Source organism: Sturnira hondurensis, unplaced genomic scaffold, assembly GCF_014824575.4.
Source record: "Sturnira hondurensis isolate 20B ecotype Veracruz unplaced genomic scaffold, ASM1482457v3 Scaffold0014104, whole genome shotgun sequence".
Classification (NCBI taxonomy): domain Eukaryota; kingdom Metazoa; phylum Chordata; class Mammalia; order Chiroptera; family Phyllostomidae; genus Sturnira; species Sturnira hondurensis.
Window position 1 is genome coordinate 15,518 of NW_028086735.1, and position 24,380 is coordinate 39,897.

At 38.6% G+C, this 24,380-nt stretch overlaps 2 protein-coding genes across 2 annotated transcripts; one reads left to right on the forward strand and one right to left on the reverse strand.

Annotated features, from left to right (window-relative positions):
• The first annotated feature begins 4,502 nt into the window (after nucleotides 1-4,502).
• Nucleotides 4,503-5,444, forward strand: LOC118998428 (olfactory receptor 11H12-like). Its single transcript, XM_037062634.1, has one exon. The coding sequence runs from the start codon at nucleotides 4,503-4,505 to the stop codon at nucleotides 5,442-5,444; it is 942 nt and encodes a 313-aa protein (XP_036918529.1).
• Nucleotides 5,445-18,290: 12,846 nt separating this feature from the next.
• LOC118998423 (olfactory receptor 11H12-like) lies at nucleotides 18,291-24,103 on the reverse strand. The gene is made up of 2 exons (XM_037062628.1): nucleotides 24,093-24,103; nucleotides 18,291-19,239 (listed from the first exon to the last, which is right to left on the reverse strand). The coding sequence occupies exons 1-2, from the start codon at nucleotides 24,101-24,103 to the stop codon at nucleotides 18,291-18,293; spliced, it is 960 nt and encodes a 319-aa protein (XP_036918523.1).
• Between the last annotated feature and the right edge of the window lie 277 nt (nucleotides 24,104-24,380).

A 24,380-nucleotide genomic window follows, 5' to 3' on the forward strand; every position in this document is an offset into this window, starting at 1 on the left:
TAGAAGTAGGAATTTGGGTGTGCTGAAATGGTTGAACTTGATCCTATATGTGAGAAAGAAGTATTGAAGGATGGAAAGCAAGGAATTGATGTGAACAGATTTACATTTAAAAATTTTTGGTGTCTTTAAGTAGAGTCTGTGCTGTTTAGTGTCACAATATAGCTCCTTCTCTCATTAAGCATGTTGTAAGCTATCCAAACAGTTTTAAGGAGAAGATGAATTCAAATTAATTGCATCATCTCAGTCTTTTGAGAACTCCACAATTCCCCTAGAAAATACTTCTGATATCTTAGAGTGCTATAGAGGCAAGGCAGGAAATCTGTTTTACATCAACATTGTCAGAGTTCAAGGTTAGCAGCTCAATATTTCAATTGGGTAGGTATTCAATTAAAAGGGTAGACATTCAGCCCTGGTTGCCATGGCTCACTTGGTTGGGCATTGTCATGCAAATCTATAGGTCCTGGGCTTGATTTCTCATCACAGTACAGGCCTGGGTTATTGGTTCAGTCCCCAGTCTGGGCATGGGCAAGAGGCAAATGATCAGTGTTTCTCTCCCACATCAGTGTTTCTCTCCCTCTCTTTCTCTGCCCTTCCCCTCTCTTTTTAATCAACAAAAGAAAAAAATTAAAAAAGAAAAGGGTAGATATTGAGTCACCTCGGTTGGAAAGAGAGTTTTAAAACTAGGAATGTGTTGCATGTTCTCTCAATTGATGTTGACAGATATCATCATAATGGAGGCAGGTGGTAGTGTTGCCATATTCATCTATGGGCTCCAGTCTGAAGGCCTGGGCCAGCAGCACAGTATGAAAAATTAAGGCCTCAGTGTTAAGATAAGAGAGAAAAGTAACAGTAATGAGGAAAGCCCTGAAAGCTTTACAGGAAAGGCGGTTGCATTTACCAACATTTAAAATGCACTCACGCTATGACTCAAAATTTTTATTTCTCAGAATTTGTCCTTTATAAACATTGTTTCCTTAATTTTCCCTGCTGTTTTAATCTTGAAGGGAATAAGCCTGCAAGTATATTTTTGACATAGTCACCCACAGATCGTTTTCTTTTTACATTTATTGAAATGCAAATATTTTATTCACATGATTGTTCTCCAAATGAAATTCTTTTTAGTGGATCAAATACGAAGGGTGTTCATTTATTGTTCACTTAAAATCCAAATGGATGTTCCTGATTGACAAGTGATTGTTCTTCATGTGATAATTCTGGGTCTAGTTAAAAAACAAGTATAAATGGCCCATAGATATAGACAATAGGATGGGGATTGGCTGCGGGACTGGGGAGTATGGGGACAACAGGGAAGAACAATGGGGGGAAATGGGGACAACTGTAATATAGAACAACAATAAAAGAATTCTGGAACTCAGGCTTTTCCCATTTTTCCTTCATCTTCTTCAAAACTCAGCTTTCGCCCTGGCTGGTGTGACTCAGTGGACTGAGTGCTGGCCTGTGAACCAAAGTGTTGCTGGTTTGATTCCCAGTCAGGGTACATGCTTGGGTTGTGGGCCAGGTCCCCAGTAGGGGATGCAAGAGAGGCAACCACACATTGATATTTCTCTCCCTCTCTCCTTCCCTCCCACTCTGTCTAAAAATAAATAAATAAAATCTTTAAAAACAAATAAACAAAAACGCAAAAAATCTCAGCTTCCTGGGTCACATGCTCGGTTGTATCAAAGATCATCAGGGACCACACAGAGGTGTGGCCTGGAGAGCTGCACATCAGTTTTAATTATATTCTATGGACTAGACCTCAGTTACATGAGCAGACCTAACTGCAAGGAAGGCTTAGAAAAAATGCATTTTTTGAAGAGGAAGTTTTTTTCCTCACACAATGTTTTAACGTCATGGTTGACCAGCATATATCCTGTTTGATCCATACATAGAAATGAGGAGTTTGTAAATAATGAGGATAGGTAATTCTGAGGATACCTGGGAATAGGCTTATTCTGGATACCATTGGTGAGGTCTGTGAACAGCTATTTGTACAATAGGAATAGGAGACCATATTTCTCACAAAGCTTTAAGGTAATGATGCATCTTTGTTAGCTTAAAAGTAATTTATTAAGGTTGGGAGATGCAGCTCTGGAAGTGTTAGGCTAGAATATGAGTGCTTGCATGTGCCTGTGTTTGTGTGTGAGAGTACCTATGGGTGTGTGTATGTTTGTGTGTTTTTAATCTCCAAAAGATAATCACTAACAATGAAACATATTCAAGTCCGTATGATATATGTTGTCTTCATTGCTCCTGAGATTGAGGTCTCCAGAGACAGGTTTCAGAGTTCGGAAGGAATAAATAATGAGGGATGGAGAGATTTTTGGCACATTCTATTTTCTAAGTAAAACCTGAAAGGGATCCAAAGGATGTGAAGAAAGCAGCCAAAGGCTTTTTTTAAACCAAGTAGCTGACATCTCAGACTCACGGATTGAATTAGAATAAGTGGGTTTGGGTAGATGGAACAGTAACTTCTTTCCTATGTCTGACTGTCCTTTTTGTTTGATATATTCACAAGAAAAAGGAGCATAAATTTTCATGATTATTTTCCTGTATAAACACTATTCTAATTATAGAAACCTTATTACACATGTAATTAAGGAGGTTTTTTTTTTTGTCAAAGTATCATTTTGTTTTTGCAGGTCATCTTCAAAGGAATTGTATTCTTAGCTGACAAGAAAAGGCAAAATTTTTCTTTAAAACTTGGCAATAATTTAAATGACTCTTGTTTACTGTTCTCTTTCACATAGTTGGCGGCATAGCAAATCAACACCGATATGTGTGGCTTGTAGGAGGGGAACACTGTGTAAGTAGAAGCTAATTTATTTAATGAAATATAATAGTCAGACTCCAAAGAGTGAAAAAGAAAGCAGGGGGCTGGAGAACGCACTGTTCAGCGCAGGGATGTGTGGGAGCAGCTCTCCCCTTTGAGTTGCCCCAGGGGACAGGACGATCAGAAGAGAGCTAAAGTGTATTACAGTGGCAAACAGACAGTGAGGGCTCTTTGTTTAGTGTATCTTTTTCCTCTGTTCTGTGAGAAGCACTTAATTACCTCTGCTGATTTTAAAGACTGAGTGGTTAGGTTTCTACGCATCTTTTGAATCCATTCCTGGTATCTTTTTGCTTACACATTACCCTAGGTCAGCATTCAAAAAACATTTTTTTACTTGGACTATTGAAATAGCTTTCTAATGGTTTCCTGCTAATTTAATTAAATTAGCCTGTACTTGTCTGGTAAATTGTCTTTCAAAGGCAGCTCCATAAACCTTATATGTTGGTGGTGAAAGACAAATACCATATAATCTCACCTATAAGTGGAACCTAATCAACAAAACAAACTAGCGAGCAAAATATAACCAGAGACATTGAAATAAAGAACAAACTGACAGTACCAGAGGGGAGGGGAGAGAGTGATAATGGGGGAAAACAGGAGAACAAGTATAAAGGACACATGGATGAAGCCAAAGGGGGTAGGTTTGAAGGTGAGAGGTGGAGACGGGTGGGGCAAGGGCATGGTAGTGGGGGGAATGGGCACAACTGTAGGTGAACAATTTTTAAAAAAGAAAAAAGAAGACAAAACCTTTTATGTTTGTATTATATGCTATTCATGTTCTGCCTCCATCGGTGATTGTCCTTGGAAAATTCTGTCTTTTGCCAAGGTCCATCTCCATCTCAAAAGCCTTTTATTATTTTTTCCAGATGAGTCTAATCTTCGTATCTCAAATGACAACAACGCTTTGTTCTGATTTTTCATATCCTGTTGTTACTGTGTTAGTGGCAGCATCATGATGAAGGTGGAGGGATGGTAACTTCCAGTTTATATTTTGTATTAGCTCCCCACGAAGTTGCCATACACACAAAAAATCTAAATAAAAGCAATTCCCTTTTGAGGCAAAGGAGATCCCAAAGTAAATCTCCTTAGATCTCTTTCAATCAGATTTAAGCTCTTATGCTCCCTTTAAACAGAAATTCTAGAGCACAGGTGGCAAACTCAAGGCCCATGGGCTGAATCTGGCCCTCCACCTTGTTTTATCTGGCAGCAGCGCTGAGCTCTCAGTTAACTATTAAGGAGTAGTTACATTTACACAGTCTTAAAATTACACTTGACCCTTTGAAGGCAACCGTGAGGCTGACGTGGCCCCCAGTAAAAATGAGCTTGACACCCCTGTTCTAGAGCTATGAATGCGTTGCATTGCTTGAAGTTGTTTTGAACTAAGGATGTTTGACATAAGTTCTAAAAGAGTAGGACTCTGCTTTTTAATTAATTATTCCCCCCACACCTATTTATTAGAACAGTGGTTGGCAGTAGTATGAGCAAAAAATGTATGAGCAATAAATGCAGGAGACAAAGAGGAAAGAACAACTCACCTTCTGATGGAAATATAGTAATACTACAAACCCACATTGAGGAAAATAAACATATCTCTCCACCAGGAAGAAGAAAAATTGTGTAAATATTTCTGTGGCTTTTACCGTCTCTGTCGCTTTCACAGGTCAGACTAATGAGGACTTTGGAGACTACTAACATCTCTGGGTTTGTGAGTGAGTTCATCCTCCTGGGCTTCCCCTGCCGCAGAGACATCCAGATCTTCCTCTTTGTGCTCTTCTCCCTCATCTACCTTCTGACCCTCCTGGGGAACATAGCCATCATCTATGCTGTGTGGTCAAACCAGAATCTCCACACACCCATGTACATCCTCCTGGCCAACTTCTCCTTCCTGGAGATCTGCTATGTCAGTTCTGATGTGCCCAAAATGTTGGCCAACATCATCTCTCAGAACAAGAGCATCTCCTATTCTGGCTGCCTGCTCCAGTTTTACTTCTTTTTCTCCATGTGTGCTGCTGAAGGCTTATTTCTGTCGGTGATGTCATTTGATCGATTTCTTGCCATTTGTCGGCCTTTGCACTATCCCACTATCATGACACCTCGCCTATGTGCTCAGCTAGTGGTCTTCTGCTGGACAGGGGGCTTTCTCTGCTTACTGACTCCTTTGACCTTAATATATCAGGTGCCTTTCTGTGGTCCAAACACCATTGACCACTTTCTTTGTGATTTGGCACCTTTGCTGGCATTGTCCTGTGCTCCAGTATCTGGAATTACTCTGGTCTGTGGTATCATTAGCTCTCTCATCATCTTTCTCACTTTTCTGTACATCCTTGGCACTTACTTCTGTGTCCTAGGTGTGGTGCTACAGATGCCCTCAGGCTCAGGAAAGCATAAAGCTTTCTCCACTTGTGCCTCCCACCTTGCTGTGGTGTCTCTGTTCTATGGTTCAGTCATGGTGATGTACGTTAGCCCAGGTTCTGGGAAGCATCCTGGCATGCAGAAATTTGTGACCTTGTTCTATGCTTTGGCAACTCCATTCTTTAATCCCCTTATCTACAACTTCCGGAACAAAGATATGAAGGATGCACTAAAGAAAATTCTGAATGTATTACTGTGAGAAACTGCTAAGAGATCCAAAAGTCAAATTTAATATAATGCAATCATTAATGTTTAGGAGAGTAAATATGGAAGATCATGAGACAATTAAGATGATGTTTTCCCCCATCAGTTTATTTTATTTTCATATATTGGAAAGATAGTTTTAAAAACTCATTAGGCTCATAATTTAAATCTTAGGCAGTTTTTTTTTGTTCCAGATATGTCCATACCTTAGGTAGACTTCTTTATTTTGAAATACAACTTAATAAGATTTCTATATATTTCTCTAAAATTGAGTTTCTAGTTTCTCTTTTGTTTTCTATTACACACTACTTATTTCAGCACCCTCAAATTCTTTTTTTAATTTTTATTTTAATTGTTGTTCAAGTACAGTTTTCTGCCTTTCCCCCATCTCAGCGCACACCCCCCAGCCACCCCCCATCCCTCCCATTTCCACCCCTCCTTGTTATTGTCTATGGGTCTTTTATACTTGTTCCTGCAAACCCTTCACCCTTTCCCCCTGAAATTCCCTGCCCTCTTTCCTCTGGTCACTGTCAGCCTGTTCTCTATTTCAGTGTCTTATATTTTGCTTATTTGTTTGTTTTAACAAATTGGGTTCCTGTTAAAAGTGAGATCATGCGGTATTTGTCTTTTACTGCCTGGCTTATTTTGCTTAGCATAATGCTCTCCAGTTCTACCCATGCTGTTGTAAAGGGTAGGAGCTCCTTCTTTTTTTCTGCTGCATAGAATTCCATTATGTAAATGTACCCCAGTTTTTTATCCATTCATTTACTGATGGGCACCTAGGTTGCTTCTAGCACTTGGCTATTGTAAATTGTGCTACTATGAACATCGGGGTGCATAGGTTCTGTTGGATTGGTGTTTCAGGGTTCTTAGGATATAATCCTATCAGTGGAATTGCTGGGTCAAAAGGCAGATCCATTTTTAGTTTTCTGAGGAAATTCCATACTGTTTTCCATAGAGGTTGCACCAGTTTGCAATCCCATCAACAGTGCACTAGGCTTCCCTTTTCTCCACAACCTCTCCAACACTTGTTGTTTGTTGCTTTGTTTATGATGGCCATTCTGACCAGACAGCACCCTCAAATTTTGCCTTCATCACAGCCAGTTGCTCTTTTCTAAAGCATAGTAAATGTTGAATGTACTGCAAACCACAAGTGGCACACTAACAACCATTCAGACAACTTGATTTTAAAAAGTCCTCAACATCAGGAACTATTTTACAACACTTAAAAAAATTTTATTAATTCATTTATATTTTTTAGAGAGAGGGAAAGAGAGGGAGAGAGAGAGAGAGGAAGAAAAACATCATTGTGCTAGAGAAACATCCATCAGTGGCCTCTCACCAACCCCCCCCCAACTGGGGGTTTGGCCTGCTACTCAGGCAAGTGCCCTGACTGGAAATTAAACCAGTGACCCTTCAGTTTTCAGGCCAGCACTCAATCCACTGAATCCACTGAGCTACACCAACCAGGGCAATTTTAAAACACTTCAAAAAATATTTTATGATTCCAAGTATAGTTTTGGGATCCAATGAGTATCCTTAGTAAGGTTATGTTGATTGGATTGACTCCCACGTTTCGCCAATGCCGTCATTTTGGGAGGTAGGTCCAAATCCTCCAGATCCAGACACATGACATTTAGTTAATACTCAATGTGAGCCAAAGAGCTATAGGCTTTGTGAGGTCATTACCATCCAGATCTAAGCTGCACTTATTTTCATGTAATTCTCTGTAAAATTCCATATACATATCCCTCAGAAGTAATTTCTACTCTCGAATTTCTTCCACCTCCAACCCAGAGGAGAATTTAGTTTACAGTATTGTACTCCATGAGGATACCTCGGGCTAAAACTGTACTCTGGGGTAACTCCCAGCACTACCTTTATTTTTAAACCACAGGTCTGTCTGAAAATTCCTGCTGAATATTTGTACATAAATATCCATTTTAAATTTAAATATGCAATCCTTAGTTTGTTAATCATTTAAAAAAATGATCTCTAGCCAACCTTAAGTACCAATGGCTCTACTGATAACCTAAACTTAAAATCTTGACATTAACAATTCCTTATCTTTCCATACTCAATGCAAGAGTCATTAAATTCTGTGGCATCTTCCTTATGATCTTTTGTCATCTTTACTGATTTGGTCAAGGTTTGAACACTACATTATACCTGTGAAGGCATAATAATGTTATAAATGGCCTCTGTGTCTCTGATATCTCCCATGTCAAAGTTCAGAATCATCTCTTTAAACCATAGGTCCTTTTCATCAGTCTCCACAGTCACTTCCTCTGTGGTTAGGCAGATTTGTGAGCCAAATTTCCAAATCTTTGTTTGTATGTGTACTTGTCATTATGAATTTGTTCAAACCCACAGAATGTGCAACACCAAGAGTGAACCCTCACATAAACTACGGACTTTGGGTAATGGTAGTAAGTCAATGTAGGTTCATCATTTGTTAACAAATGTACATTCTGGTAGGGGATGTTGATAATGGGGGAGGCTACTCTTTTGTGGAGTCGGGGGGCATCTAAAACAACTGTTCTAAATAAGAGAAATTTTCTGTATAAATGCTTAATGTTTTCCTCACACAGCCAGAGGCAACAGCCTATCCATAGCCACTGCTCTGTGCTAGATCTGTGACATTTAGTTTGTAGATCCTCATCCTTTTCATCAATTATTTTGAATTAAAGATGTGTCAGATCTAAGAATTCTCTCACACGGACATTGGTAAAACATCCCCTGGGGGGAGGACAAGTGAAGGAGTGCTTTGAGAATTCCAGGAAATACATTCTTGGAACAGTAATAATCTTTGTTGGTAATAAAAAAGAGGAAGAAATGGCAGGCTTAATTGCTTATCTCAAAAAGGAGCTAACATTACTGTAAACTGTCTTATTTGTCAAAAGATGGAAATCTCTATCACACTTTTTAAATTATATATGCAATATTTAAGTTGATCACATGCACAGAGTTAGATTTGGTTAGCAGCACCCAAATTTTCAATGGAGGTGGTTGTTTCCAAGTGCAAACCTGCAAGGAATTAAAATGTAAAGATTTATGTGTACACATAGTCATATAAGTGAACCAGGGAAATCTACTTCATTGTTCATGACAGAAAAAGACCAACCTATATTTGAGTTATGCACATTAACCAGAATTTGTCATCCTGTGTCAAGACCAGGGTTGAAGTAGTTCCACTGAAATAAAAGATAGGAAGGTACACTTGAAAATTGATGACTAAACATCCAAGTGGACACTCATATAGGCAATTATATATGCAAGTCTGGAGGCAGGAGATGAGATTGGGAGTGGAGGTAAGCACCTGGGAATTGTCAACATATTAACATTATTCAAAGCTATTAGATTTTTGAGGTCAGCCTAAACCAGTGCTAATAGAGATATAATGTGAGCCACAAATGTGAACCACATGCATAATTTAAAATATTCTAGTAGTCACAACAATAAAGTTAAAAAGCAATGGGTAAAGTTAATTTTACTAATATACTTTATCTGATCCAAATTAACCAAAATAGTGTAACTTATATATATATAGTCAGCATAAACATTATTCATGAGATACATTATATGATTTTTATGCTTACAGCACTTTTCCATTAGGACTGGTCACATTTCAAGTAGTCAATAGTCACATGTGGGTACTGGCTATTGTATTGGACAGTGCAGGTATAAATAGAGAAGTCTGGGGACTAAATACAGAGCCCGAAAAATGTTAAACAAGAAAAATATCTATTCTTCAGAATAAAATTTTTTTTTGCCTCAAGAGAACAAATACACTCTTATTTCACAGATTTTCCTGATCTAAATTCTGATTTCAATGGCAGAGACCCCACTGAGCACACTGTGTTATGGGAATATTGTTCTTGCAAATGCACACACCCCCTCCTGGGAAAGGTTTTTCTGGAAGAATTGTATCTTCAGCTTCATTGTCCTAATTTGTTTCAGACTGACAGTCTGCAGAAGCTGAGTGAAACTCAGATATTGCTATTTAGTTGAGAATAGGGGGTGGGTGTGAAGATCAGTCATTTGTAAAACAATATTTAAGCATAATCCAATTTATATACTCTTTTGAGTCTCATAATTTATATTTTTATATCTGGTCAAGATGCAGGCATATGTAAACACACCATGTGTCCTCACACAACTACAGCAAAAATTACAACTAGACTACAAAAAAGAATACCACACAGAATTGTCAGAAAATTGAGCTCTATGGAAGTCCAACAACCAAGGATTTAAAGAAGCCACATTCATTCAGGTGGGTAGGAAGGGCGGAGATGCAGAGACATGTGCAGAGGCACAGAGATGGAATGAGTGATCCCAAATCCACATGTGGTGGATAAAAATTGGGAGGGAAACATTGGGAATGAGGGATCCCAGCCCCAGACCAGACCACACAGCCCAAGTTTCAAGGACCAGAAAGATAAGTCCCCATAATTTTTTATTGTAAAAACCAGGGGGAGGTTGGGGCAGCAGAAGAAACTGTGGGTTTCTCAAGAGTCCCTTCTTAAAATGTCCACAATAGACTTAGGATTCATGCAGCCCCACCCCTCTGGGGTTCAGCAACAGGGGAACAGCTGGTTGGGCTCCAGTGGCATAAGGGGAGAAAATAAAGTGACTGGCAACAGGGGATGCGCCAGGAGACAGTTTCTTCCAGGGCAAAACTTCAGAGGCAAGTCCTCTCTCTGAGCTCCCTGCTACACAGAGCAACAGAGCAATGACATGGGTTGCCCTGCCCTGGTGACTAGCTAAGGCTCTGCCCTGTTCAACTTACAGGTGTGCTTTTCTGAAATAGGCCATGCTGCTAAGACAGGGAGTCAAAGTAGCTCTACCTAATACACAGAAACAAATAATAAGAAGATGCCAAAATGAGACAAAGAAAAATATGGCTCAAATAAACAGACAGAGCAAAACTCCAGAAAAAGAACTAAACAAAACTCTATCAGATGCAGAGTTCAAAACATTGCTATCAGGATATTCCAGGAGCAATTGGGTACTCCAACAGCATAAAAAGACCCAAGAAGACATGAAGTTTGTGCTCAGTGAAATAAATAAAAATCTACAGGGAACCAACAGTGGAGGGGATGAAGCCAAGAATCAAATTAATGATTTGGAGCACAAGGAAGAAAAGAGCATTCAATCAGAACAGCAAGAAAAAAAAGAATGAAAAAAATGAGGATAGGCTAAGGAGCCTCCTGGACATCTTTAAACATACCAACATCTGAATCATGGGGGTGCCAGAATAAGAATAGGAAGAGCAAAAAATTGAAAACTTATCTGAAAAAATAATGAAAGAAAACTTCCCTAATTTGGTGAAGGAAATAGCCATGCAAGTCCAGGAAGCACAGAGAGTCCCAAACAACTATCAGTAATTGAATACAAATAACAAACTAAGCAAACAAGCAGAAGAGGAACAGAATCATAGATATGAAGATCATTTGGAGGGTTATCAGTTGGGAGGAGGAAGGGGTAAAATGGAAGAAAAGGTGCAGGGATTAAGAAGTAAAATTGGTAGGTACAAAATAAGGGGATATTAAGAACGGTATAGGAATTGAAGTAGCCAACGAACTTACATGCATAACCCATAAACATGAGCTAAGGGGGGATTGTTGGAGGAAATGGGGGTACCAGGCAGAGGGGCACATGGGGGAGAATTGGGACAACTTCAATAGCATAATCAATAAGATGTATTTAAAAATATATATCCACATCAACCATTAAAAAATGAATCACAAAAGAGTGTTTAGAGGTACACCTGCCAAACTGAGCACATTGCTGAGGAGATAAGTGGGTATGTAGAATTGAAGATATGAGAATTTTCATTATTTTGTACTGTTTTTCTTTCACAATAAAAATAATTAATACTTATGTAATTTAGAAAGTATATAGAAAAAGTGGAATATAATTCATCCTAGTGTAACTAAAAAGCCCTTATTATTAAAAATTTTATATGTATAACATTTAGGCCAAAACCAAAATTATTTAATTTAAAATATTTTAATCAATTTTATCATGGTGAAATTAAAAGATGAAACACTGCCATTTTTGACAACATTGATGGACCTTGAGATTATGCTAACTGAACTATGTCAGTCAGAAAAAAGCTAAGAACCATATGATTTCACTCATATGTGGCATATAAAACTGAAACTCATAGACACACACAGTATGCTCATTACCAGAGACAATGGTGGGGAGTAGTAACGAGCAGCACATATATAGTGATGGAAGGTGATGTGACTTTGGGTGGTGGGCACACAATGTAATATACATATCATGTATATTGGAAATGTACACTTGAAACGTATATAACTTTTTAAAAAAATATTTTTATTTATTTATCTTTAGAGGGGAAGGGAAGGAAAGAAGGAGAGAAGTATCAATGTATGGTTGCCTCTCGTGAGTCCCCTGCTGGGAACTGGCCTGCAACCCAGGCATGTGCCCTGACTGGGAATCGAACCACGATCCTGTGGTTCGCAGGCCCGTGCTCAATCCACTGAGCTATGCCAGCCAGGGCATATATAACTTTTTTTTTTAAAGAGGGGACGGGAAAGAGAAAGAAAGGGAGATAAACATTGATGTGAGAGAGAAACATCAATCAGTTGCCTCTCATATACGCCCCGACCGAACCTGCAACCCAGACATGTGCCTTACCGGGAATCAAATCAGTGACCTTTCACTTTGTGGGATGGAGCCCACCAACTGAGCCATACTGGTCAGATCGAAACCTATATATAATCTTATTTAGCAATGTCACCTCAATAAATTTAATAAAAAATAAATTTGGGGGAGGAGAAAGGGGGATACCAAAAGAAAGAAGGGGAAGGGGCAAGTCAAGAAACATGTGTAGAGGACCCAAGAGCATGGGCAACAGGCTGGGGATTGCTGGTGGGGGTGAGTGGAACAGGGCAGGGGAGAGCAATGGGGAAAAATGTGGGACACTATAATTGAAAGCAATAAAACAAGCAAACACAAATATTTTAAAATTTTACATATGAATATCTTTTTCAGACCCTATGAAAACCTACATATAAGTAGGGGTCTTGGTTATTTGGTTGATTGTGGTCCATTGGCCCCCAAGACTAAACATTAGGGCTCCAAGTTAAAGAATGTACCATAGTTTTTTGATCCATTCATTTACTGGTGTACACTGAGGTTGGTTCTAGCACTTGGCTATTTACACAGTGAAATACTATGCAGCAGAAAGAAAGAAGGAGCTCTTATCCTTTGTGACAGCATGGATGGTACTGGAAAGCATTATGCTAAGTGAAATAAGCCAGGCAGTGAAAGACAAATACCATATGATCTCACCTTTAAGTGGAAACTAATCAACAAAACAAACAGGCAAGCAAAATATAGCCAGAGTCATTGAGATTAAGAACAAACACACAGTAAACAGAGGGGAGATGGAAGGGGATAATGGGGGAAAAAGGTGAAGGGTTTTTAGGAACAACTAAAAAGGGCACATGGACAAAACCAAGGGGGGTGGAATTAGGGGAGGGAGGTGGGGATGACTGGGGTGAAGAGGAGAGATGGGGGGAAAGGGAGAAAACTACTTGAACAACAATAAAAAAAGTGAAATAATGTTTCTTATCCACTTCTCACCAGTTCTGAGAAAAGTTGGTAGGCAGCATTACATTTCACTGCAGCTAACAAAGATTTTCCCACATAACGGATGATATCTTTCCCTCTAACTGAACTTCTCTTAGAACTCCAGATAATCCCACAATAACTTACAAGTATCATAGTGTGTTCTAACAGCAGCCATCATGATATATACAAGCCCTCGACTAGCCACATTTCCTCTTTCTCATTCTGCTCTTACTTCACTGCCAATGCATAGGTAGATCTTTGAACTAAGCCTTACCCTGTGTAACTTCTACAGGGAACATAGACTAGGGATATTATGGGGGAGTAAAAAGGAATGGGTTGTTACAGTTGATATTTTTCATTTGTTTTGGCTACCAAATATCTTGATCCCTTTAAAAAATATTTTATTTATTTATTTTTTGAGAGAGGGGAAGGGAGGAAAAAAGAGAGGGAGAGAAACATCAAAGTGTGGCTACCTTTCACATACCCACTACTGGGGATCTGGCCCACAACCTAGGCATGTGCCCTGACTAGGAATCAAACCAATGACCCTTTGGTTCACAGGCTGGCACTCAATCCACTGAGCCACACCAGTCAGGGCACCAGTCCTTTTTTATGGCTAGGAGGATGACTATATTATCAGGCTTGGAGCTTATCTTTGCATAACTGGAGTTTTTATTGCAAAGTATTAATTTTCTCAGCCTCACTTGCAGCTATACTTAGGGATGTACTCTTGGTTCCACTAAACAGATACAACTACACCAGATTTTGATTCAGGGGCTAGTGATGCAAGAAGCAGAAGCAGGGGGAGGGGACAAGTAATATTGAAATATTGGCATAAAAATAACAATGAAGCAGGTAGCACAATTATTTCAGAAAAGACAGGTGTACAGCATTGGCAATGGTTAAAACTATGGCATTTGGTGGTCCATGACAACAGGTGTGGCTCTATTGACAGTGATTTTTCACAAGATGAGTTCCATAGGGTGGTTTGCACATCAATCTTTGAATCTGAGCCTCAACTCTGGTTTTATAGTTTTCATTAATTGTGTGAAATTTCTGATATTATGTCAAAAATTCTTTCAGTTGTCATGTTTAATCAGCCTCCGTTGTGTGCAAGTAAACAGAATCAGCTTCTGGTGTATGCAAGTAAGAACCCTGCCAGAATTACACCACAACAAGTTTCTTTGTGTATATTTTATGTATGTGTCCTTTTGCCCTTGAAGCACCAGGTATGTGTTTAATATATTGGTTCTGAACCAATTTTAGTTTGGGGGATAGGCTCTATCACCCAAATTCTTTCCAGATTTAGCTGCTCAGTGTCTTTTTATTTTCATTTGAAGTAGTGGATTTATTTGAGAAAACATTTTTTTTGAAGAGGATACAAGTAAATGGAAAGATATATCATTCTCATGGATAGAAAAAATTAATATTGTCAAAATGACCATACTACCCAAAGCAATTTACAGATTCAATGCAATTCCTATCAAAATGCTAATGTCATTCTTTTTCAGAACTAGAGCAAATAATCCTAAAATGTTTATAAAACCACAAAAGGCCCCAAATAACCAAAGCAATCGGAGAAAGAAGAGCAAAAAGAAAGAAGATCATACTCCTTGATCTTTAACTACAGTACAAAGCTATAATAATCAAAAGAGTATGGTACTGGCACAAAAAAACAGGCACATTGATCAATAGAGAGCCCACAAATAAACCCTTACGTATATGGTCAACTAATCTATGACAAAGGAGGAAAAAATATACACTGAAATAACAGTAGTCTCTTCAACAAGTGATGTTGGAAACCCACCTCCCTCCCTTGCTTCCACCCTCCCCCTTGGTTTTGTGCATGTGTCCTTTTTAGTTGTTCCTAAAAACCCTTCCCCCCACCCCTCTGGTTATTGATAAATTGCTTTTAATTTCAATGTCTCTGGTTATATTTTGTTTGCTTTTTTCTTTTGTTGATTATTTCGCAATTAAAGGTGAAATCATATGGTATTTGTCCCTCACCACCTGGCTTATTTCACTTAGCATAATGGTCTCCAGTTCCATCCACCCAAAGGTAGGAGCTCCTTTTCTTCTCTCTGCTTTGTAGTATTCCATTGTGTAAATGTACCACAGCTTTTTGATCCACTCATTCACTAATGGGCACTTAGGTTGCTTCCAGCACTTGGCTATTGTAAATTGTGCTGCTATGAACATTGAGGTGCATACTAGCAGCACATGAACTCTAGACCAAAGTCTCATTATGCTGACTCAGCTTCATTTCCTGAAGCAAGATCCTCCCACTCTGAGGGAAGAATTGGAAATAAACAATAAGCCTTATTTCTATTGTGTAAATGTACCACAAGTTTTTAATCCACTCGTCTACTGATTGGCACTTGGGCTGTTTTCACATCTTGGGTATTGTAAATAATGAATATAGGGGTACATAGATTCTTTCTGATTGGCATTTTGGGATAAAGAACATCTGTGATTATATGCATAAGTCCACAGACACAGACAACAATGTGGGGAAGGATGGGAAGCGGGGGTCTGGGTAGAGGAGGGGAGAGAGGGACATCTGCAATAGTGTCGGCAATAAAAAGAGCAAGTCTTTTTAACACTGTCAAGTTGAGATTTTTGAGTTAACATTTTTTTTATTTTGATAAGAAAAAACAAGATTACTACAATAAGTTTGTAATATACAACAAGACGCAAAACACAGTTATTCATAATTTCACTAAAAATTGCAAGTGGAATTTTAATATATTTCTTCCTGTATTTTCTTTTTATTTATTTATTTATTTTATTGTCATTCAAGTACAGTTGTCTGCTTTTTCCTTCAACCACTTCCTGTATTTTCTTAGTTACAAAATAAGTTTGGAAACAATTGTTTAAATTTTTATTTTGGAAAAATAAAAATTAAAAGCATTATATTGTTAGCATTTTCTCAACTCATCAAATATGTTTCAAAACATGATTTTTAATATCTGTGTGACATTCTATCATTTGGATGTATGATAATTCACTTAATCACTCTCCAATTACTGAACATTTGGATAGGTGTAATTTTGATATGATTATTTTATTTTCATTAAATTTATAAGTTTATTTGAGATAAAATGACAGATTTACAACCTTTACCCATTACATTCAGAAATGGGGGGGATGTCACCATTTACTCATATCTTTCTACTGTTTCAAGTCATTTGCAATTTTCTTTCTATACACTTCACTCCTCTTTATTGAATTTTTTTAAAGGTGTATTACATTTCATTGTTATTATAAATGGCCTTTTCCTTCCATTATATTTTCTTCCTGATTATTATCTTTTGTATATTAACTTTGCATCTGGCCACCACTTGAAAATTTCTTATTGATTTTAATCACTCTTTGAAATTATTTTTTATGAGAATTCGCATCCAATATTTGCTTGTCTTTGGTTTAAAGAAAGGAAGAAAAATAAGCACTGGGATGAGAGCAAATTTCTGTTTTAATTCAAGAGATGAGTGATGAGAACTGGTGTGCTGTGTTTAATCCCCACCTTATTCTCCTTCTTTCTTTTAGAAGAGTTGGAGGACTAAATATTTGCCTTTCTCTTTTAGTCAGTACCTTTAAGAAAGAATGTGGGGAAGGCTAAACGTGGCTCACTTATTCCTTCCCCTACCTACCAAGAGATATCATATAACGCTTTACAAGTTGTTCCTGGCATGAGGGAACCTGTCCAGCAGAAGAAGTGGTGACTGTCATCTAACCCGTGCCCTGGGAACAGAAATGTGCACCCTGATGTATTTGGGTCCTTCCTGGTGAAGGGCTGCGTAAAGGCACTTCTGAATAGGACTTGCAGCTGAGGGGCTGCTTTGTGACTTTTGTGATTTATGCAAAGGGCTCATAGACTAGCTTTGGCCCTGCACCCAAGCTTTAACATAAGTCATGCTAGCACCCCCATGCAGAGCCTGACTTTCACCTCCTTTGCATAGCTGAGATGATGATAGACTGGTGAAATTGTTTTTTTGTGCTCTTGAGGACCTAGGCAGAATTTCACCAGTAAATTAATACATGCCCTCCCAGAGTAGCACTTATTTATCAAGATGGAATATGATGACTACAGGTGACTTTGAAAATTAACTGGAAAATAATATACCTCCTCACAGACATTGACCATACTCTCTTATTTCTATCCTCAGACTCACAAACACTATCTTCTCTGCACAGTTAGTGTTCATTCTAATACATACAGTGAGAAAAGCACTTTAAAAATAAAAAAGCACTTAATATACAAATATTGTTTCATTAAGTTTTTTTCAGGTAATCTGGTTTCCAGGTCTCACCTCTATTCTGTTTCAGTAAATTTATTCTTTTGTATTGAGTGGTAGTATTAAGATAAAGAAGGGATATATCAAGTGATAAGAACCTAAAATATAACCAGCTGGAGAAAGCTATTTTCACAAGATCCTGTTCAAAAGTTAGGTTTGCTGAGAAGAACTTTTTTTTTGGACAAGTCTATTTGAGGAAGAATCACAAACCCCCAAGGGTCTGCATATAAACAAAATTATTCTGAGTAAAAAAGGGCAAGATATTGTGGCTATTCTTGTGGGGGGTGAGAAGATGAGGAAGGTAGAAAAGGCAGCACCAGGTATGAGATGAGAGATTGGCTGGGTGTTCAGCATGGTGGCCCTTCCTCTGACTTTTCCTACCCCCAACCTGTATCAAAGTTAATAAACCCACACAAAGCTGTAATGGGTTTGGTTTTATACAAAATGTTGAAGGGGGTGAGTCTCACATCCGAACTGATGTGATCCAAACGAGAGAGCAGGGAGATTCAGGAGTGGGAGGCGCATAAATGCATGTGTTTGAAAGGTGTGTTTGCATGCACACCCATGTATGTGTGTCTAGGCAGTTAGTGATGGGAAGTCTAGACATTTAATCCCTATGGAATAAAGATGAGACAGATTCATCTAAATTGTCAAAGGATAGAAACTGACCAGTTTACCTCTGGTTTGTATATGATTTTTTTCTTCAGAAATGCCTGAGAATGTCTGGCATTTTCCTGTTTCCATGCCATAGACATAGGAATGTTAATACAATAAAGTCTACTACAAGTAAATAATTTGTGCAAGTTCTGGTAAGATCTTCTCTGTTATTTGCTTCATTGAAATGCATCCCTAAATATATCCCACGAAATAAAGGCAATATTTGCCTCTCAGACTTACTCAAGACCAGTAACCTCCTGTGCGTCCTAAACACAGGGATTCTAGTTCTTGAGAGGCTGTCTTTGACCAAATTGCACACTCATCAGCAGTTTTCTCAGGGCCTTCTTTATCTCCTTATTCCGGAGGCTGTAGATCAAGGGATTAAAAAGTGGAGTTAACACAGAATAAAATAAAGTCACAATTTTCTGAATCCCTGCTAGACTGTCTGCTGTTGGGTTCATATACATCACCATGACAGAACCATAGAACAGGGACACCACAGCCATGTGGGAGCCACAGGTGGAGAAGGCCTTATGCCGGCCTTCTGCTGAGGGGACCTTCAGCACAACTCTGATCACCAGGGTGTAGGAGCCGATAATAAAGAGAAAGGTGGCAAAAATGAGGACTGAGTTAAAAATGGCACAGGTGATCTCAATGACAGGAGCTGGCACACAGGACAACTTTATAAGGGGTCCTGGGTCACATAAAAAATGATCAATAGTATTTGGGCCACAAAAAGGAAGCTGGGAGATGAGATAAACTGGGAGGAGAAAGTAGGAGAAGCCACACACCCAGCAGCAGGCTCCAGTTTGGATGCAGCGTTCTACTGTCATGACAGTGGGGTAGTGCAGGGGCCTGCAGATAGCAAGGTACCTGTCGAAGGCCATGGCAGACAGCAGGAAGGTCTCAGTGGTGCCCATGGAGAAGAAGAAATAGAATTGGAGGAAGCAGCCAGAGAAGGAGATGGTGCTGGTCTCTGAGAGAAAGTTGGCCAGCATGTTGGGGACAGTAGAAGTGACATACCAGATCTCCAGGAAGGAAAAATTGGCCAGCAGGATGTACATGGGTGTGTGGAGATGGCAGTCCCACCACACTGAACAGATAATGCAGAGGTTTCCGAAGAGTGTCAGGACATAGGTCACAGAGAAGAGTGAGAAGAGGAGGATCTGAGTCTCCCAGGTACAAGAAAATCCAAGAAGAATGAATACACTCACAGGGTCAGAGTGATTACTCCTTCCTGGGTTTTTCATTTTTTCTCCTAAAATTGCAAAAAAAAAAAAAAAGACATTACCATGTTGCAAATGACACTATAGAAGTTTTCTCATTGAAATATAACCCTGAATTACTTTACAATTCAATTAGTTCCATAGTTTTAGATGACTTAGAGATTTTCAGCATTTTTTGCCCCAAATGTGATAGTGTGAGAAAGTGAAAAACTTGGTGTGTGGGTGCTTATTACAGCCTTACATTGTGGTCACCATGCCCATTATGGACCATTAAACACTTACCTTCGTTTAAGTGCTTGCAATACTCCATAGAACAAGGTAATGCTCTCTTGCCATTCAGAGGCTTTTAACCTAATTCAGAATCAACCTGAGCCAAACGTGGAGGTTTAAACAATTGTACAATTCTAGCTCTGTGTAAATAGAAGAAAACACTGCAAGAATGAATAGCCACAAAGCAGGAGTTTGTTTACAATTGTGGTCTTTAATGCTACCACAGGCATAGTTTCATGTGGGGTTTATTTCTATGTAATATTAGGAATGTTGGAAAAGAGATAAAGAAAATGACTTTTAATCAATGATTGCTTACAGTGAGATAAATTCTGACATTTGTGTGCCTCCTTTATTTTGAAAGATCTCTGTGAAAAACATTTCACAATTTGCATTGTTAATTTCTCTTCTTGTTTAGTGACATACACAATTGTTTAAAATACTCTTTATTTTTAACTTGGTCTTCGTTGCAGTTAAGCATTTATTGCTGAAGAGGTGTAAGCTTTATGCGTTGTCAACTTGAATACACATATTACATGAAATTAATATGAATGAATGAGGCTCAGACTACAAACTAGCATGGCTCTCTTTTAACTGAGTCACCCTAACTACAGCACACAGCCCTCAGTCCTCAGTTGAAATTTATCAGATGTATCAGAGTACTTAATGATAGTACTCTATATACATTTTGCCACATAGAGGGGAAAAAAACCCCAAACAAACAAACAAAATCAACCTCCCCCCAAACCCAGATCAAGCCCAAACAAAACAAAACTACAGTGTTATGTCATTGAAAGTGCTCTGAGATTTGAATTACATTACTGTCCATGGGCTATTCATTCTCATTACACTGTATATATTATCTGAGGCTCCTATGTTAGAGTTCCTTCTGATTGACCCAACCTATGAATGTTTTCTTTAGGACCTAATCCTTGATATTTTTCCTTCTCCTACTCTACTCTCCCTGTAAGTGGCCTGTCCTCTAGCCCCCTGACATAAAAAGCATTCATGTGAGATGAAGCCACATTTTCTCTTCCTACCTATGATGTCTCTTCTGCAACCAGGGTTTATCCACACAATTTCTTACTCAGCATCTCCATTTGATATCTAACATAACTAAATCAGAATACATCCATTTCTGACTTCCCCTCCATATCAATGAATGACACCTCCATTTATTCAGTTTCTCAGGCCACCCCCTCCCAACACTCTGCATTCAAACCATCAAAAAATCCGCTAGCTTTCATGTTCAAAGCCTTCAGAATCTGAACCATTTCTATCAGTCCTATCAGCATTCACCCCAGTTCACACTACTGTGAAATCCTCTAACATCCACCAGAGCATCTTAACTTACCTATTTCCATATGCTTAGAGACTATTATCTCATAGGACTTAGACTGATAGTTTTAAAATCTGATGTCACCTACTTCCTTTCAATCTTTTTAATACACTTAAAATAAAATCCCAATTCCTTACCACAACCTGTAAGGACAGTGAGGCCTTCCTCCATGTCCTCACTGCCTACCATTCTTCCTTCTGACCCACTCCGCCGGCTGCTATCTGACTAATGTTGAGTATAGCCCATATCAAGGCATGGAATGTCCCTCTTTCCCGCCCATTAATATTTATGTGCCTTAATTTACTTCATTCAGATTTCTGGTGAAAATCAGAGACTCAGAGAAACTCTCCCTAGTTTAGTCCATATTTGCTACTCTATTTACCAATACTGCTTTATTGTTCATAAGTTCAAAGCACATATCTTCAAAGCACATATCACTATGTGCTTTGCATGTACTTAGTATGTATTTTCTGTTTTAACCCCCTGAAAACAAGAGGAGGACATTGTTTTGCTCATCAAGGACAGTGTCCAGTATATAGCTGTTCAATAAATATTGAATTGATATTTACTGGACTCAATCAGTGAGTCTAGTAAATGAACTCAATCAATGAATGAGGTATCAATCAATGAACATGCCCTAATTATAACCAATTAGGGACGATTGCATGTTGTCAGGGGGAAAAGTTTCAAAAAGAATGTGAAGACTGGAATCTCCAGTTTAAAAGAAAAAAGCAAGGCAACAAGGACTTTGTTATGGGGATACACCCTCAGCCTAAATAGGAGGATACCCATGACAGGAGCCTACTCGAGGCAATCCCACCCCGGCTACCTCTCCCTCTGAATCACTTCATCTTTCTGTATGTCCCCCTTTCCCACTCTGCTTTGTGCTCTGTGCTTTCTTATTGCTGCTAAGTTGTAATCACTCTTTAAGGGTGTGTGGGTTGTGTGTGAGTGTGTACACACACTGATTTCTGCTGTCTTCTCAGTCTGTTTCTACAATTGCTCATACCTTTAAATATTTCAATTGAATGCTTTGATAATGTATTCCTCTATTTTTAAGAAGGTAAATGAACTATTCTAGATCTCTCCTTCTTAAATAAAATGTGCTTGTAGTCTGTAACTAACATTTCTTTCTCATGTAGTTAACCAGTGTCCTTTCATAAACAAATGTTCCCTTATTGCTTGGTATTTTCTTCTGCTCATATTCAGGGTCAGGAAATCTGGTATGCATGACTTATATATGTAATAAGGAATAGAATAAGGCTGTCATTCTACAATTTTCCTCCTGGCTCATGTGATTTTGTGTCTCAGTTAACATCTCAAGTTAAATAAAATATTTTTATTTTTATTAAAGATACTTATATATTTATAAATAAAACACATATAACCTAACACTTATTGAGACCAGTGCTGATTCTGGAGACAATATTATATAACTGAGAATCTAACCAACTTCCAATATGAGGAAGCTATTCTAATTTACATTTTTTCAATCTTAAGACTAACTTAATTTTTGTTTATTTATTATTTTTTTAAAAGATTTTATTTATTTATCTTTAGAGGGGAAGGGAACGAGAGAAATATCAATGTATGGTTGCCTCTCATGAGTCCCCTCCTGGGAACTGGCCTGCAACCCAGGCATGTGCCCTGACTGCGAATCGAACCGTGAATCGAACTGCGATCATGTGGTTCGCAGGCCTGCGCTCATCCACCAGTCAGCGCTAATTTTTGTTTATTTTTTAAACATATTTTTCCAATTATAATTGGCATACAATACTATATTATTATATTAGTTTCAGGTGTACAATATAGTGATTAGACAATTTATATGCCTTATGAAGTGATCATCTGGATAAGTCTAGGACCCATCTGATACCATACATAGTTATTACAATGTTGTTGGTTATATTTCTTGTGCTGTACTTTACATCCCTTGACTGTTTTTATAAGAGACAATTTGTACTCTTTGATCCCTTTCATCTTTTTAACCCTAATTTACATTGTACATGGGGAAAATGCAATGCTTCAAGAGGAAGGTGAAAAAGACATCACAAAGAACCCTAAGCTGTGCCTTACCCGAAGCTTCTGTGTGGAAATTATAGAATCCAGAGGAGGGCAGATGTCCAAATGTGAGTTTCTCTCCAGGATGTGCAGTCTGCCTCAGTCTCCTTGTTTTGTCCTTTCAGCAGGCCAGAGTGCAGCAAAGTCAACACAGCAGTGCTCACATCCCAGTTTCTTGGGGGGTGATGGTTGGGAGGTAATATCAAGTATAGCAACTATTTGAAGCTCACACAAAGACCATATTGCTCATACAGCTTGAAAAGGTGGTTACATGCAGTTGCAAAGGGCACTAGGGTCTCTCCCGAATTGGGAAGGACTGAGAACACTGCTGCCTCTAGAGGAGAGCATGTAGCAAAGACATTCTGAGCCCTGGCTATTCTGTCCTAGGCAGCCCATCTTGGAGGGGTGGTGACCCAGAGCACTCTGTGTGAGCACTCACGCCTTACCGCTGAGCTCCAGGCCCCCTACACTTTTTAATAAATGTGTCAAGGTTTGCTTCTGACCCTCTTGGATTACCTGACTTTTCCCAGTTGCCTCTACTAGGGATAACAACGAGAAAGTTTTGGCCTGATCTCAGAAAGTATTTCTTTAACTGAGGTCTAAATTGGTCCAACCTCTAGGGGAAAATGGTAAGATGATGAAGCCTGGGTCTAAGTTGAAGAATAAACTGGCCTGAAGCCTTGGAGAAGAATATGAATTATACAAATAAAGAGACATGAATAAGCCCTGGCTGGTGTAGCTCAGTGGATTGAGGGTGAGCCTGCGAACCACATGATCGCGGTTTGATTCCCAGTCAGGGTTGCAGGCCAGTTCCCAGCAGGGGACTCACGAGAGGCAACCATACATTGATATACCTCTCCTTCCCTTCCCCTCTAAAGATAAATAAATAAAATCTTTAAAAAAAGAGACATGAATAAAAAAAGAGTATGAACTATAAGCAGAACTATTGGTATGTGTTTATAGGAAGGCAGCTGTGTTTTCCCATCAAAGAGATGATATTGGACTTAAAAATGAAAATGTAAGAGCAAAGGTTCTTACAAAGCCAAAGGATAGAAAGCCAGAGGTTAGCTATTGCAAAGAGTTTAAAAATACTTCAAAGGCTTACTCCACCTATTCCTTTCCTTACAAAATTTGACACCTATACCAGTCCCGGGTGTGCTGAGGTAATGCTGAGATTTTTGAATTAAAACAACAGCTCCATTAGCACTTGACTGTAAACTGTTGTCTTACTTGTTTTCTGAATTTGTTCTCTTAATTTCATTTCAGCCAGAGAAAAGCAAATTAAACATTTATTTATCTTATACTGAGGTTAAAATTAATATAAGGTATAGTACTTTCCTTCTTACAAATTTGTCTTGATAGTTATTTTGTCATTAAATATTACTCCATGATACCGTTTTTTTAAATTACAAAAACACAAGCATCATTTAGTGTTGGAAGATATTCAAGGTGATTATCTGAAGTATTTATGGTTCATG